General features: G+C 39.9%; 1 protein-coding gene across 4 annotated transcripts; it reads left to right on the top strand.

The window, feature by feature from the left end:
• LOC113484017 (CDC42 small effector protein 2-B-like) lies at nt 1–7,964 on the top strand. 4 transcript variants are annotated; one of them, XM_026856102.1, is made up of 5 exons: nt 1–58; nt 2,438–2,660; nt 4,152–4,367; nt 4,788–4,889; nt 5,408–7,964. In XM_026856102.1, the coding sequence occupies exons 3-5, from the start codon at nt 4,314–4,316 to the stop codon at nt 5,480–5,482; spliced, it is 231 nt and encodes a 76-aa protein (XP_026711903.1). In that variant the 5' UTR covers nt 1–58; nt 2,438–2,660; nt 4,152–4,313; the 3' UTR covers nt 5,483–7,964. The 4 variants fall into 4 exon arrangements, with proteins under 4 accessions (XP_026711903.1, XP_026711902.1, XP_026711904.1 ...); XM_026856101.1 differs by lacking the exon at nt 1–58 and having other exon boundaries at nt 1,957–2,660; XM_026856103.1 differs by lacking the exon at nt 1–58 and having other exon boundaries at nt 1,957–2,671.
• Nucleotides 7,965–15,967: the final 8,003 nt, after the last annotated feature.

Genomic DNA, 15,967 nt, shown 5'->3' with positions numbered 1-15,967 from the left:
GAGGGAATAGGGCCCGGGCCGGGCCAGCCGGGCATCGCCTCCCCCGGGGCGTGACTCGGTAAGGCAGGGCTGCTCGGAGCGGGACGAGCTGGGGGAATCGTGCGAGCGGTGAGGTTCGCTCTGTGGCAGGGTGACCCCTGCAGTTTTCCGGAGTAAAATGCGCCAGCAGTTGCGCAAGCATCTTCTGCGCTCAAGGTCAAAATCTGTCTTTTAAAGGCCATGAAATCAGGGAGTTTTAACAAACATATAGAAATTTGTCTGGGAAACTTTATAGGGAGAGTTTGTCTTCTGGAATCCCCCAGGTCTCACAAGGGCACTGCCCTGCTCCTTTCACCGGAGGAGCACACACACCTCCTCGGGGTTGTGTTTGTCCCCTGCCAGTGTGTGGGACTGGAAGCTGCTGTGCCTGAGGGACTTTACCTCTTCTTGTTAAGGTTTTTTCCCTTCTATGAAGAAATAAAACTTTACAGTCGCTGCCTTCTTTTTTTAAAAATTTTAATCTGAGTTTATTTTTAGTAACATTAAATTCCATCATTTACAAGCTAGTAACTCCATTCAACATGTTTACAATACCAGTGGTTGGTGTGTTGCCAACTATTCAGTTTGCTTCTCATCTTTCTGTGATTTTTTTACTAATTTTCTTCTGGTAAGACTTCACGAAAATCTCAGCTGATTTCTCTCACAGTTACTTTTAAACTTCAAAACAGAACACATAATTTGATCTCTTCTTTTTTGAGGGGGAACAGTATGTTAAAAATGCATTGATTTCATTTTGTGACTAAGCTCATTTCCACTTTTGAAGTAGAGGAGCTGCCTTGGTGGGATTTTTGGGGGGGGCGTTTGGTTTGTTTTCTTTTTTCAAATGTGTGTGTCCAATTCTAAAAGGAGAAGTTTAAAATCTCAGAAATTCCTTAGATTAACAATACAACACTACCAACGCACCTAGATTAATGGAGGTCTCGGGTTAAACCCTAGCTGTGAAGCTTCAAGATGGCAGAATGCCAATATATCTTCATACTACATAATTTTAAGATGTAGTTTGAGGACTATACATCTCAAACTAAATTTGTGATCTGTCAGGATGCTACTTCTAAGCAGTTAAGCTCACTCTACAGCAGGATTTCAGCTGTTCAACTGCCAAGGTTCTTCCAAAGTCGCTGGTTTTCACTCCACCTTTCACCAAGCAAGATGCACTCATCAAGTTTCATGCTCAAAACTAGTTTTTGGTCTAGAAATATTGTCTTTTACCATGCCTTGCCATTCAAATATGTAAACATACATTTAACACAAGTTCGGAATTTAACACAATGTAAATATCAAATGAGCAAAGTAAGGATAATGAACAAACTAGAAGCACAGTGTTTTTTAGAAAGGCAGTTGGGCTGAAATATGCTCCTCTCACCAGTTCAGTACTGACAGAGCTGAAGTGAAAATAATGACCACTGGACTCAAAAGTTATGACAATTTAACCACTTGGCTGAGGCAGGGTGATGGTAGCCTATGGCTGATGTGTGATAGATAATTTTACACTAACTTTACACTCATTGTCTTTCACTAACAGCTCGGGGTCAAGGATTTGTCATAGTCAGACCTTGAGTCTCAAGGCCAATTGTGGAGAATAGATATATTTAGTGATGTTATTTATCCGGATTACCATGTATCTCTCATGTCTATGGAAGGGAGACTTCTTTGATTCAGGCAAATGTCTTCCACTTTACATAGAGCTGATACTTTATAAGTAAAACACGAGAATATTTTGAATATTTTTTAATATACAGCAGTGGTATAACAAATGGAATGTTATGCTCAGTAAAGTGTTATCTAAACATTCATAAAGCTCTCGGGTGCTTTAAGGCTACGGGCTCTAGAATGGCTGTGCATCCTGCCCATCGCATTCAACATCTGTGTCTGCGCGTGCTAGCCATTTCCCTGGCCCTTTGTCTCTCTCTCTCCTCGATGATACTGCTGCTGTGGTGAAAAATAGAGAGAAAGAACAACAGGATATTGTCCAATTCTGGTCTGCGTGCCAACAGTGACAAAATGTTGTTTTCTCCTCAGTTTGGGGATTCTTATTGGCTTTTATTAGTCCTGGGTGAGCCTGAACGCATTAAGATGTTTTTCAAATTCTCCCAGTTAGTGTGGAAACCTTGAGTCTGGGGGGTGGGAAGGTGGTGTCCCATGCCCCAGCACAGACATTCCTGCCCTGGAGGATGATACTGTGACTCATGCAGAGGAAAAGAAGAGTTCTGTTGTAAAACACAACAGGAAGACATCCAGCGCTGCTGTGTGCCAGGAGGACACCTGCAGAGCTGCCGCAGGGGTGGAAGTGAGCCACAGGCTGTATGGATAGTGCTGAGAAAACTGCACGGCTGCATAAATCTGACGCCAAACTAGGCTGCTATTTTTGGTTTCTGTTCTGCTTTTCTGACACCTGTAGGTAAGCGTGAAGTGTACAACAGACGTCTGCAGCGCTTTCCAGAGCGAAGGAGCCGTCGCAGGGTATGGGATCACAGCGAAGCGTTCTTGTTTAGCAATCAGGATTCATTATAACCCAGGAATATGAACTGTAAACACGCCGGAGTTGCCAAGACAGGAGCTGGCTGTGGGTCAGCGCTTGAATGAGGACGTACCATCCCGCTGGGACTCCCCAGGAGCAGCAGGTAACACCCAGGTACACAAGGAGCCCCATGGAAGTAGGAGGCCAAATGCTGGGGGGGACAGTGGGAGGGAGGAGAGAAGGTGTTCAGCCGTTATTCTTGGGTGGGGATGTTTCTCTAATTCGATGCTCATCTCAGTCTGCTGTCGAATTTGGTATTAGTGTACAGTGACACACTTTGATTTTTAAGAAAATCTTAGCTTCGATACAGTCTCCTTAACATAAACTCCAAAAATTTGCAACTAATGTGAAGTGTAGGCACAAGCTTCTGCCTGTGGGCCACTGTCCCTTCTTTGCTGTAGCCAAACAAGGCATTAGTGGTGATAAAGACCGTTGTGTGAGGTGAAAAATGTTAATTGAGCCAGATAACCAGTTGTATTAAAACCACCAGGATAAAATGGAATAATATGTGAGACATTCTGCAGTAATGTAGCCTATAGGCCACCTAAAGCTGAGCCAAACATCACAAACACTTTGAAAGATAAATGGCAGAAATTAAAAAAATCTGTTTGAAGTGTAAGAAGTGATGGAAAATCACAAAGGTGAAGGGAATTGATGTGCTAATTACATAATTGTGGGGCTATGTAAAAAATGCCTGTGAAGGGGTTGGCTTAAGCTCTTTGGTTGTAAAGACTTCAGTGGGAGTTCAGAAAGATTGGATTGATAGAGCTGTAACTTCTGTTAAACTGTAAGCTTTTTTAAAAAAAACCAACCTTTTTATAAATTCACATGTTACAATATTGTTTTAATGATCTGGTGTATTAAAATTTATGGGAAAAAATACTCTATAGCCCTGGGTTTGATTTGAAGGAAGATTTTTTTTTTTAAAAGTCAGTAACAAATCAAAACTTGGTTTTCATGATAGCTTCAGGGCACTTAAGGTCAGTGAGTTTCCTGGTTGTGTCTCCAGTTCAGGAGTGCTATATTAATAGTTTCACATTCTGTGAAGCTCTAGGCTCTGGTGAATGGTGTCTGTTGCTGTTACACAAAGCTCTTCTTTTTCCTCTTTTAAGGGCTTTTTGGAGTTGTAGAATACTCTTTATGGTGAGCTTTTTCTATGTCTGAGAAGAGTAACTATATCAGATTTAAGAAGGAATCATTATTTTGCATCAGTTTGTGAATGTTAAACATTTAATATATTGTGCTTCCAAGCAAATTTCTTACAAAATAATAAATAGTTCATTGGCTAGCTCTGCTTACAACCAGATCACAGACTGTTAAAGAGGACCTGACTTAAATCTAGTATTGGTTTTACTGTGCTTTTGTAAATAAATGAAAACTTAGACTACTGTCTCTCTGTGAGTAAACATGCGGAGTTCTTAACCCTGATTTCAGATGTGAACATACTGATTTTAAATTGATGCTACTTTTCTGTCCAAGTATGTTTTAAGAAGTTTAAAGCCTTGTATTAGTTCGCTGTAGTGTCTATTTCTCATTAACTATCATAAGACTTTGATACATTTTAGTATAAATTTAAATAGTGATCTCTTTGCAGGTATACTCATCAGATGCTTTCTGTGATCTTTACCAGTGAATCTGCACAAGCATTTCCTTCCTAAGCTCACTTTAGGAGCTGCATATTGGTCCTCATCCTGCTTTAACTCCCAGTGAAATAATTACACTTAACAAGACCTTATTACCTGCTGAAAAAAATAAAATGACTGAATTCCTGGTTTGTTTTAATTGGTGCAATGGTGAACAGCCCCAGCCGGTAGGTAGATGCACAACTGCCATCCTTTATCAGATCTGAAATTTTGTCTTTTATGTGGAAAATGCTTTCATTGTCATGTTGTTTTGATTAGTTTGGGCTAAGTAATGCAAATGCTAAAACCAGACCTGTTAAACTGTGTTTAAATTATGTGTGTTTCGCTAGAAACTTTGGTCACATGACTGCAGTTTTCAGGCCCTGACTTTCCAACGTTAAAGTTTTTGCTAAAATGCAATTAGCAGTAATAAAAGCGACTTTGACCCTCCTTTACTGCAGTCTTGAAACTTCAGCCTGGTTGCCATGAGGTGTCATTAGGGGTCAGTACTGACTGTCTTTTTGGTTTTTTAATCTCAGCTGCTTGTTTCTGTCTGAAAGCTGCTCATGTTTTCTGACTAGAGACCTAAGATACCTTCTTTCTTGTAGAAGAGGCGTCGGAGACTGGACCGCAATATGATAGGAGAGCCCATGAACTTTGTACACACTGCGCATGTTGGGGCAAGAGAGATGAGTAGTGACTATTCATCAGTAAGTGTGCACCTCTTGGATAAGCAGAAATCTCTGCTCAGTGACCTGTAGAGCAGGTAGCTAATAAAATTCTAGATAATTGTAAAAGAGAGAGAAATTTGACACTTTTAATCAATAGAATAGCATCAGAAGAGAACTATCCTTTAGTTTGTAAACATAAGATACATTCAGCAAGAAGTGCTCATTTTCCCAGTGTCTTTACATATGATAGAAACCTTTTGGATAAGGATTCTGTGGATGCACTTGATATTAGGTCCAGGTAACACATCAGCTTGAAGTCAAAGCTGTGCCAGGGTGGGGAATGTAACAATAAGTGGATCTTGCATAGCAAGATTCATCTCATGCACTGACTTAAACCAGTCTTTAATGATCCTGGGTTCAGTTGTTATTTCCCCTTACTACTGTTGGGACCCAGCACTGTAAACATATGGCTCACCTGCCTCTTCAAATTGTTGCTTTTAGTAATTGCTCTGCCAACCGGAATTTGAGATGTGTGTTCTAATGAACTTTTTTCCTAGGCTGTATCAATCCAGGACCACATGAAGTCTAAAGGTGGCTACACAAATGGCACTTCTGCAACTGTTGAGATATAGGAAACTGAGAGGAGGCTGACATCTGCTCTGTCTCATGAGGACCCCCTGGACTGTGCTTTCATATTCTCTAAAACCTCTTTATCATGGAGTAGAGAGACTTCTTGAATTATAAATAGGTCAGTGCAAATGTTGGTGTTCTTAGCAATATAGCTTCTGAAGGAGTTACTGTAAATTATCCTTAAAATGGTCTGTCACAGCAGTATTGTAGTAACAACTGTAACTTGTCATTGTGGATGATTTCCTAGCTGTGTCCCAAAAACCTCCCAAAGTTGACTTGTAGAATGGGATTGGAAGTCAGTATGAATTGTCTGGGGTTTTAAGCTCTGTCTTTTCCTCCTCTCAAGAAATGCAGAAGTTGATTTAATTGGAAGATATCACACGTTTGCACTTCTTACATGGGCTAAACTGAACTGCTAAGTAGGATCTTGTAGCCTGTAATAAAACTTCAGACCTGTTTTTTATATGGCTTACAACCTAATGCATAACTCTACTAAGCTGTACTTCGGGTTTTTTTAATGTCTTTTGATGACTGAACTCTAACATGATATAGTTAGCTGAGTCTGCAAAACCCTGTGAAACTTCTGCATTGCTGCGATAATCCTTTCATAGATAAAAATGGAGGTTTTGCAAACATACCCACTCTTGAATGAGGCTTAGAAAAACTGACATTTCTCTCAGTTACTGGGCTGCCTCCCTTCCATACCTGCGATAGTGGGACTGACAGGTATTACCACAACAGAGCTAATAATATGTACTGGTTACCGTAGCACCACTTGAAGTTATGCTCAGCACTGTGTGTTAATTTTGCATGACTGCTATTGAATTTTAAACTAGATGTATTTAAGATCACTCTATTACCTGTCTGTAGCAGTAACTACCCAGCACTTCAAGGGATATCTTGCTTGTCTTTCTGGCTTCCTAATTTTTAGACTTCTTTTTTTAAGATGAACTGTTATTTTTCTTGCATATGGCTTAAATAAAAGTATGGTTTCAGTGATACAGCCATGTGAAGGACAGAAACTTAAAGAATATAGTGAAAACTTGCAAGAGAATATTAAATGGAAACAGTGTCTTGCAGAGTTCCAGCACTTCATTAATATTTAAAGAAATAGCCATAAATATTTAGCCATACCCAAACTATATTTTATTACTTAGTTCTTATTCATCTTTCTATTAAGTGATATGACAAAACTGCTGAGGTAGAGCTAGGTTTTCCTTTTACCCAATCCCTGATGACTGTTCCCCAGCTCAAAATTCTGAACGACTACCAGTGCAGAAATTTAGGAAATCTACTTGCTGTCATGGGATTAACTAAATACAAGCGCTGAAATTGCTGCTGTATCAGCACTGGTTATGCTGAAACTCTCTCCTTGCTCTAGGCATAAGATCAGTTATGAACTTTTTTCCACTAAAACATCTAGCTGGCAAATCTTTTAACTTGTACGATTCTGTGGCTTGTGATACTTCTTAAATCTAGACTGCTGGCTCTGCTGAATTGTTAGGCTGTTTTTTCTGAGTATAGTAGGGAGCTTAAAACATGAAAGGTAGCTCTGTGTTTCTGTATGTGTTCAAAACACACACCCCCCCCTCCCCATTTAATCTTTAAGGGCCAAAGAAGAAGAGAGACTGCTACTTTCTGTACCAGTCAACAGCTGGTCACAGCATTCTGCAAACAAGTAGGAGAAATCTAATTTCCATGTCTTGCTAGATCCTTACTCTTGAATTAGAATTCATACCAAATTTTAATATATTTTAAAATTAGCATGAGTTAGCTATACATTTAGCTTTTTAAAGTCTTTTATATTTGTGTCTTCTAACTTCAGATTTATTCTAACAGCCTCATTAAGATACAGAGTTCAAAGAAGCTAAATACTGTTGAGTATAAAGGCCACATAAAGTGGCCAAGTTGTTTTAAAAGAATAGATTCTAATTAATCTGCTATTAAATTGAGTTCATGCATTCATGGGTCCATACCTGCCCATAAAAAATAGCGGTAGGCAGCTGTCATGAAGCAAATGGGTTGTATTTTAACACTGTAAGAAAACAAATTGAACAATTTAGTATTTCCTGAAGACCCATTCAATAGGTTTAAGATTAGTGTTGTATGCACAACTGGAAATAAAGGAATTGGTGGTTGTGTCAGTTCTTCTCTCTAAAAATAAATCAACAGAGGATTTTGTTCTTAAATCCTTATTTATAGAAAAATCCTAATTTTCATTATGTAAACCAAGTAGCACTATCTGATATAAACCCAACCTATTTTCATCAGACTAGATAGTATATATAGGACCATATTAAGGTGTCATATCATTAAAAGGAAATGTTTTGCTACTGCATTAAGGGTGCAATTACTTTTAAATTCTAAACAAACGTAAAAGCATGTCTTGGGTATTTTTTTGTTGTCTGTTTAACCACCTTATCTAGCTGTAATCTGTCATGTAACTCAGTATAAACCCATCTTGGTTATAATAAACCTGTTGAACAAGGCACGTGCACTCTTTTTATATTGTGGAAAATTTTTCTGTTTTCTCTGCACTGAAAACCTGTTGGTCAAGTGGATGGATCAGCATGGCCTGAACTTTTATTACACAAAATCGAATTTCTCCACTAGAGAGCACAATTTTACATCAAGTCTTTGCTGTCTGCTCTGTGTAAGCTACTGCATTGTGGGGTGGGTGGGTTGGTTGGTTGGTTTGATAATTTTTTTTGAGGTCGACTAGAATAAAATACAGCAAGTAAGACCAAAGGATCAAGCTTTTTAATCTGTGTTGTAGGCTGTGAAGACCTTATATCAATGCAGGGTGGCAATGAAACATTACTGTTCTGACTTGATGGCATTTTATGGTTTCTTCTTGTAGTCGGAAGTAAAATAACTTGGAAGCTGAGCAGGCTCGAGTCTTTTATACCTAGACCAGCAGAGTCATAGCACTGCATGTTTGCATCCAAAAGAAAAAAAAAAAAGGCAGGGGTGTGGAGGAGTAACTGTTATTTTAAATACTGTCTGTCCTAGCCCTTGATGTCCCTCCTAGGCTTTGCTGACTACCTCATAATGCTGCATAAACGCAGTGTGCTGTGAAACCATTGAGGTAACGTTAGGCAGTCATGGCATAAGGGGTAGAAGCTAGATCTTCCTTCCTAGAATTTGTATCTTCTCAGGAGAACAGACTCTTCAGTGGGACTGGTTAAAAAGGAGTACTTGCAGTACTCTGATATACTTGGTTATGCTTCTAGTTTATGGCTCCTAAAGGTAGACTTGCAATTCTGAAATCTGTAAGTTGGGTAAATCACACACTAAGGATTAGTGTCAAAGGTGTGGAGTCCTGAAATAAAAATTTTTCTGGTTCATTAGACTGCAGATTGGCTTTGGGGCAGAAAACAAAGACTAACCATAAATAGAGTGTTTTTCTAAAAAAAAAACCACCATAAAAACCAAACCTGCTTGGATTAAATCTTTCTTATTTATTTTTAAAAAGTGGAGACCTGCATTTTTAACTCATTGCAATTGTAGTACCACTCTTGCTAATGTACTTTTCTGTCTACAGGGGCTGGATCAACAGAGTTTAGGCCCAAAGTAGCAGTTAATGTTTGAAATTCAACATTTTAGATGCTTGCCTCTGCAGCTGAAGTCCCTGTGTGCCTAGGGAGATGCTCTAAGTGGTTGGTGCTTGGGCTTCTGGCAGACCAACTGCCCTTTCTTCATACACGGTAATTTGTCTGTCACACAAGGCCCAAGTTACTTACATGGGTAGTTTTCCCGTTGATATTCATGTGGTTACAGTGCATATGTAAAAGATTTCCTAGTCCTGTGCAGAACAGTTATCTCTAGGAAGTGGCCTGTTGGACAGTTCTTTCCTCAGCAGAGCCTTAAGCTGTGGAGTTACTTAAATTTATCAGCACATGCACCAATGAGTCAGTTTTGTACTTTGCTACGTAAAAGCAGAAAGTCTCCTTGTTAATCCTTCATACTTGTGGGAAGGTGGTCAGAGAGGCTAACGGGTCGATCGGGGGCCACAGAAAAATGAGATGTGCAAGTGAGGCAGGTTTAGAAGCCGTGGAGAGGCAATGTGGTACATGTTTACAAAGAACAAGCAGGGAGCAGAACGTGTGTGTTAATGCTTGTTATCTGCAACGCACAGGACAGCTTTGTTGATACCAGTTGGAAAATACTCATAATGAGTGCGTAATTGGTATATGGAGGCAAATGGGCACTTAAATGCATGACTAAGCTGGGACTTTGAGACCTAGATTGCCAATGTAACTTTAATGGATGGTAGCATACTCTTCCTGCACTGGCTTACAAAGCTGGTTTTGGAAAGTATGGAGCCACCCAGACAGCTAACTTTGGTTTCAGCAGTTGCAGACCGATGGCACATATATGTTAGGAAGATGAGACAGTGTTGTTTGGTTTTGTTTGTTTTTTTTTTTCTGATGAATGCAAGGTTGCAGATGTTCTAAATGTTGAAGCCTACTGCACTCAATGCTACCTCTGTGAAACACAAAACTAATAAAACTTAAGAGTTAATACAAAATAGCAGTAGTAAAAAGGTATTTGCCTTCAGTCTGCCATGCTGCCAAATCTTCAGGGGAATGACCTACATCTGATACTCAACTTGCAGGTGTTGGGAGAGTATGGACAGGTTGGAGCTGAAAGGCCATGAAGAATTTCTTGTGCCTGAGGAGGTTTGAGTAATGTTCTCCTGGACTCTCTGCAGGCTGACATGTGAGAAGGTTGCCATGGCTACACCAGATTTCCATTACCCTTTCTCTCCATGGTATGTAGACAAAGGAAACATGACAGAAAATAGGAGTAGACAGGGATGCTACTAGTATGTGTTCTTGTGTGAAAAAAGCTCCCAGCTTGAGGTGCTTGATACTGAGCTAGGACTGCTGTCTTCACCTGGGAACTTATAAATGAACAAACTCACATTATAATAAAAAGCTGTGTCCTTTCAGGGAGAGCAGAGTGTACAAGGGCATCCAAGGCATGGTATACTTTGGCCTCTGCATCACATAAACCCAGCCCCAACTGGCTTATCAAGCCTTGCAGTGTGACTACTGAACACCTTGTGGTTGTCACATGTTCCATACATCTTGTTCCTGTGCATCCCGTTAGGATGACCAAAACCCTAAAATGTTACCCATAAAACATAGTTCAGATGGGATGGACTTCTCTTAGTTATAATCCTGTTTAGAAGAGAGTAGTAACAGATGGACAAGAACAACAACTCTGAGGTGTCGAGACCTCTACAGTAAGTTAGTCATGAAGGTCACAAAGCTGTATTGAAACTACTTTACTTTTAATTTTGTTGTTGTTGTTATTGAAGCAGTGTGAATGGGAAGAATATGCTAAGAAATTTTAAATTGCCTCTGATACTTGAATATAAATCCAACCTGAATGAAATCAAAGTTATTATTACTAAGGGCCCACCCTAATTAAGGGGAAAAAAAAAAAGTTGAATGATGTCTTTTACTGTTTTAATATATATGTATATATTTAGACCTTCATCTTAAGCAATGTGGAAGGAAATAATCCATTCTTTTAAACTGAAATTAGTATGATTGCTCTGGCTTATTGGAAGTTTAAAAAATGGACTTAAAATCTACATTTAAACTACTGAGAGAGAATTTGGTGTGCTTTTAAAGCTGTCATTGTCCTACACAAGTGAATGACTAACTAATTTCAGATTCTTCATCAAAGAGCTAGAAAAAATATTTGGTTACAGCATTTCTTTTTTTTATATATATATATACACACACACATAAAATAGTGTATTTACATGCATCTGATCTTGCTGGTGCTTAAGAAAAACATGTACATTTTACATAACTTACCTGAGCTGAGTCTAAAGGTGAATGAAGACTATACTGATAACTAATAATTAATCTCTTTACAGTGAGCTGTCTGAAATTAAGGATCTGTAGATGAGGCAAGCCAGCAGCACTTATTCTAGACAGAAATCAATGTTTAAAAATTGATCTAATATATGTAAGTTTGAAAGTCCAGTCTCAACATGAGCTGAAGCTGCATATTAATGGTGAAAGTAATATGCTTCTAAATGCTGTTACCCACATTTACCTTTGCTGTCTCTACCACCAGGAAATATTAAAACCTGACTCGATACCTTTAAGGGTGTGATACAAGCTTGAAAATATAATTCAAAAGTAAGGTTTACAGTCCTTCATTAATGCATGCTAATGTGACCTTGCTGTATAATGAGGAAGGCTTTCGCTAGTTTCTTTCAACTACTTTAAACATCACCTTTGAAAATGCATTTGAATTGTTTTTCCTCTCCACTGCATAATATGCAGTGAATTAGGGTATCTCCAGCTTGCATAGATTGATATTTACTGGTGTTCAGGTAAGACTGTTAGTACATGGGGGAAAAGCTGCTAGACGTGTGTCAATACTAATAAATAATTCTTAAATACCGTCCTTTCTATGTTTTGGATCGTTTCCTTGCCAGGAGATAAGAGGTCCCATGAGGCTGTTGCACATGTCCTCATCTTTGCCATGTGTGTATGTCTCACAGAGAGGGCAGGTTTCAGTAACAGTGTTCCCTGTTCTGAATCAAGAGGTTTCACAGCATTATCTTGCTGTCTTGTTTCAAGCTCCAGCCAAAAAGCTGTGAAAATATGAAGCACTTAAAAGAGTTTGTAGGACAGGGTAAAATTTTCTTTGTTAAACCACTTCCTTTTCCTTATCACCTGCTTTATTCTGCCCTATTACTCTACTGCCCGCTAAATTTCTTAAAAATATCTTTACATTCAGTATTTGGGTCGGTGTTCTCAGTTCTTAGAAATTTAATACAACATATTAAAAATTCTTTCATGCCTTTGAAGCTTGTGTATTGATTAATTAACCCAAAATCCCCTCTTTACTGATTTTTGCATGACATAGCTGGTTAGTGAGCAGTCTTTTTTACCCTTTTACCATCTTAGTAATTTAAAAATTATGCAATGTTTTCTCTTAAATACCTAATGCTGATAGCCACCCTTCCAAACCTGCCTACCTAACAAGGCGACTGTTTTCTGTTTATGCTATTTTATGCAAAATTAACAGAATGAGACAGTAATTCAAACTTAAGCTAATGGAAGAACAAACTTAATTGCATGAGGAGATATAGGGAAAGGAACAGAAAAATGCAGATTGGGATAAGTTTACTCAAAAGCTGAGAGGCTGGTTGTCACATCCTTCTCAGGTGAGGGAGGCCAGTGACTTAAATTCCCAACGGAGTGGACAACAGTGAGACAAGTCTCAAAGTACAGACACTTTTTAACTTCCCACAGCATACTAACTGGATATGTGATAATTGGCTAAGGATAGAATGAGTTATGGCAAGCAATACAGTATGCCTTAATGGTAATGAGAGAAAAGGGGAAAAAGAAAAGGAGGGAGATAGAATAGAGAAATAGAGATCACCAGCCTGGGTTTGTCAGGGATGCATCTGTCTTTTTCACTTAATGTCTGCTTTTTTTCTGTCCTCATTTCACTCCCTGCACCCCCTCAATTTATACACACTTTTCTCAGGTCTGTCCCCTACGCTGACCTACATATCATACATGACCTACATATCCCATGTATGAGGAGGGGTAAGGTGCTTCACGGGATGATGGAATTAGCACGATCTTGTTAGTCTTTATTAGCATATTCAGAGGTGTCATCTTCAATATGCATTTTGTGGATCATGAGGCAAAGGTCATTCACTGGACAGATGGCCCCTGACGCTTTACAAGGTGCCCCAGAGCAGAACCCTCCTGCCTTCACAGAGCTCCCTCCGCCAGCTGCGTCCCGTGCTGTCTGAGCAGCCTTATCAGCCCCAAACTCCTCACTGTCCACGCTGTCACTATAGTTTTGCAACTTGCAAATGTTTGAGACATTCCTCAGCTCGAAGGGCCTCTGCTCCCCCCGGTCCCTTATCTCTCAGGCTGTTTCTTCTCACAGGCCTGTTTCTCTCAGGCCCTGTTTTTAGGGAGTTACAAGTCATCTCTCACGCTGATAAATATGAAGAAAACATAAAGTAGCATTTAATACAATGGGAGATTCAGGAGAACAGCCTTGGAATGGCAGATGTTTTGGCTGTCTTTCCTTTTAAGTCCAATCGTTAGTGTTTAGAAGTGTGCGTACGTGGTGGAAAACAGGCAGGGGGAAGTAAAGGATAATTTCATTATCCCTTTGAAAAGGATTTCAATATATCTATAGTATTATTCAAGCAGCTTATTTTTTGTGCTGATGGTTATTTAGCTTCAGTTTCCATTTTCTAACTAATGTGCTCACAGCCTCCATTAAACATCTCTGTTCCTTCACGCTTTAGGAATGCCTGAGCTGAGTTACAGATTTTATTTCATGTTGACATTTCGTTTGGGACAGGGATGTTTCTGAGGGTGTTGTTGCTCTTCTTTTCTCTGATGGAAATAATTACGGTGGCATAGAAAGGATGCGATTGTTGGGGTAGATTTGTAGTATCTTATACTGATTATAGGTAGAGACTGTACATTGCAAATAAGGAATTTCAGGTTTAAAACTGAAAAAAAAAAAAAAGAAAAAAGGAGGATCTTTTAAAGTCATTCTTCAGGCTCTGAATGTCTTTATAACCTATCTTTCTTCTGCCTGGGACTGGAAATAGAAATATATGAATAGAATCTCGTTTTTTTCATAGTGTTGAAATTTGAGACTGGATCATCTGGTTTTAGTTTTGGTTACACATTAAAGCTACTGGTAAGAATTAGGGACTACTTCAATTGCCAGTAAAGATTACCTAAGAATTATTGATGTCCTGAATGCGAGCTGCCCATGTTCTGAGCTAACATTAGGTATTTCTAACCTGCACAGTCCTGCTGGACTGCAGGGAATGCGTTTTAATGTAACAGATGTTTACACAGTACCTTTAAACACGCATCAAGGCAGGGGAGATCAAACCAAACATACACTTTCTGGGGAGAGCAATTTCCTTTATTTAAAGGAAATTGTACTCTAGCAGTTCCTCTTGGCTCATTTTTTTTTCAGCTGCAGACAGAATAAAAACTGCTGTGCTTTCCTGGGGAAGGCAAGGAGAGGGATTATTATTGGGTAGGGCAGGACACACCATGGAATTTGATCCTGTGAGCAGCTACACACTTAGAATTCAAATGAAATGCTTCTTCCATGCCCCAAAATACACTGTCACATACATACCCCTTAGCTCTTCAGGTATCAGAGAACTGATAGATTTATTGAAGCCATGTGTATTTATCTGTCATCCTGATCTTGTTAGATTCAGAAGAGATAGTAGTTGGTGTAAAGTGTCATGGTTACTCTGACAACAGCACTAAAATAGAAACACACAGATGGACAATGTACTAGCCCTTTTTTTTTTTTTTTTTAAAAAACTACCATGGTGTGCCTTATCTTTCACTACTTAAGCACATTAAATTGTTAGGCACACTTTTGCAGCCTAGCAAATCTACAAGATGTGTAAACCTGTTGCTGATACAAAGATGGACTGGAGATTGTCACTGGGGGAAAAAAAAAAAAAGCTTGCTTCTTAACATCAAAATATCTGTATTGATTAAAACACTACTTATTTACAGGTATGTAAATGTTATTCAGATTTTTACAGCAACAGAACAGCTCATTGAAAATTTGCCATAATGCAGTGGAGAATGTTCCCTGTAGATATTTTACATGGCTTTATCCTTAAATTCACAGAAAGGGAGAATCCTGCGTGCAGGATGCTCCTTCCTCATCAGTAATAACTAATAACCACTTCGTTTGTGAGCAACTCAAGCAAGCGGATCACCCACGTAGGGCTTTGATTTACTAATGCTGGACTGCAGCTCATCCTCTCCCTTCTCCCCCACGCCTCACGGCCGTGTCCCCTTCCTCCAGCAATCCCTCTCATCCTCGCCTCTTCCACTTCCCTGTGCGCTGGCCCCGAGGGGTAGGAGGAGGGTTCAGCCCAACCAGTGCTTGAAAACCTCCAGCGAAAGATGTTGCACAACTTCCTCAGCGGGTAAATCACGGAGCTGTTTCAGTCTCCCTCCTTCCTGCAAGTCATTGCTGGCTCCTACATCTGGTGCATCACAGTCCATTTAATGCTTTCAAAGCCTGGAACACGTTTCTGAATTTTTATTTTTTTTTTAAATAGCACAAACAATGCAACTCCCTCAGCCTTTTGTTACAGGTCAGGTTTTGCTGTTCTTGCTGCTCTCGCTGCAGATGTCCCACCACCCTCGCCGCACCTCTCCCGTGGCTTTGTGTCCCTGCCACCACCCCGAGAGATGGAGCGAGGTCGAGCACTCACGTTTCTTTGTCTCGGGAGCGGCGGAGCAAACCCGACGACTTCCTTTGAGTTGTAGCGGCCGTGAAGAGTTCGGGGTAGCATTAAGTATCTAAAGCCCGACAGGCTGACAACCCCCAGGCACCCGCACCGAAAAACCAGAAACACGCGGGGGAAGGCGGGCGGCGCGGGGCAGCCCCGGCCCCAGCCCGGACACGCGCGCCCGCCC

This window comes from Athene cunicularia (genome assembly GCF_003259725.1).
Source record: "Athene cunicularia isolate RWA chromosome 10 unlocalized genomic scaffold, athCun1 chr10_part1, whole genome shotgun sequence".
In the NCBI taxonomy this organism is placed as follows: Eukaryota; Metazoa; Chordata; class Aves; order Strigiformes; family Strigidae; genus Athene; species Athene cunicularia.
Note: the sequence above shows the minus strand (reverse complement) of the source record. Positions and strands in the feature narration are given on the sequence as shown.

Excerpts from the sequence above, each read along its gene's own strand:
- LOC113484017 (XM_026856102.1), top strand. The coding sequence starts at position 4,314 with ATGACTGAATTCCTGGTTTGTTTTAATTGGTGCAATGGTGAACAGCCC. Across the intron at positions 4,368-4,787 it reads ATGGTGAACAGCCCCAGCCG|AAGAGGCGTCGGAGACTGGA; the intron begins GTAGGTAGATGC and ends TCTTTCTTGTAG. Across the intron at positions 4,890-5,407 it reads TGAGTAGTGACTATTCATCA|GCTGTATCAATCCAGGACCA; the intron begins GTAAGTGTGCAC and ends CTTTTTTCCTAG.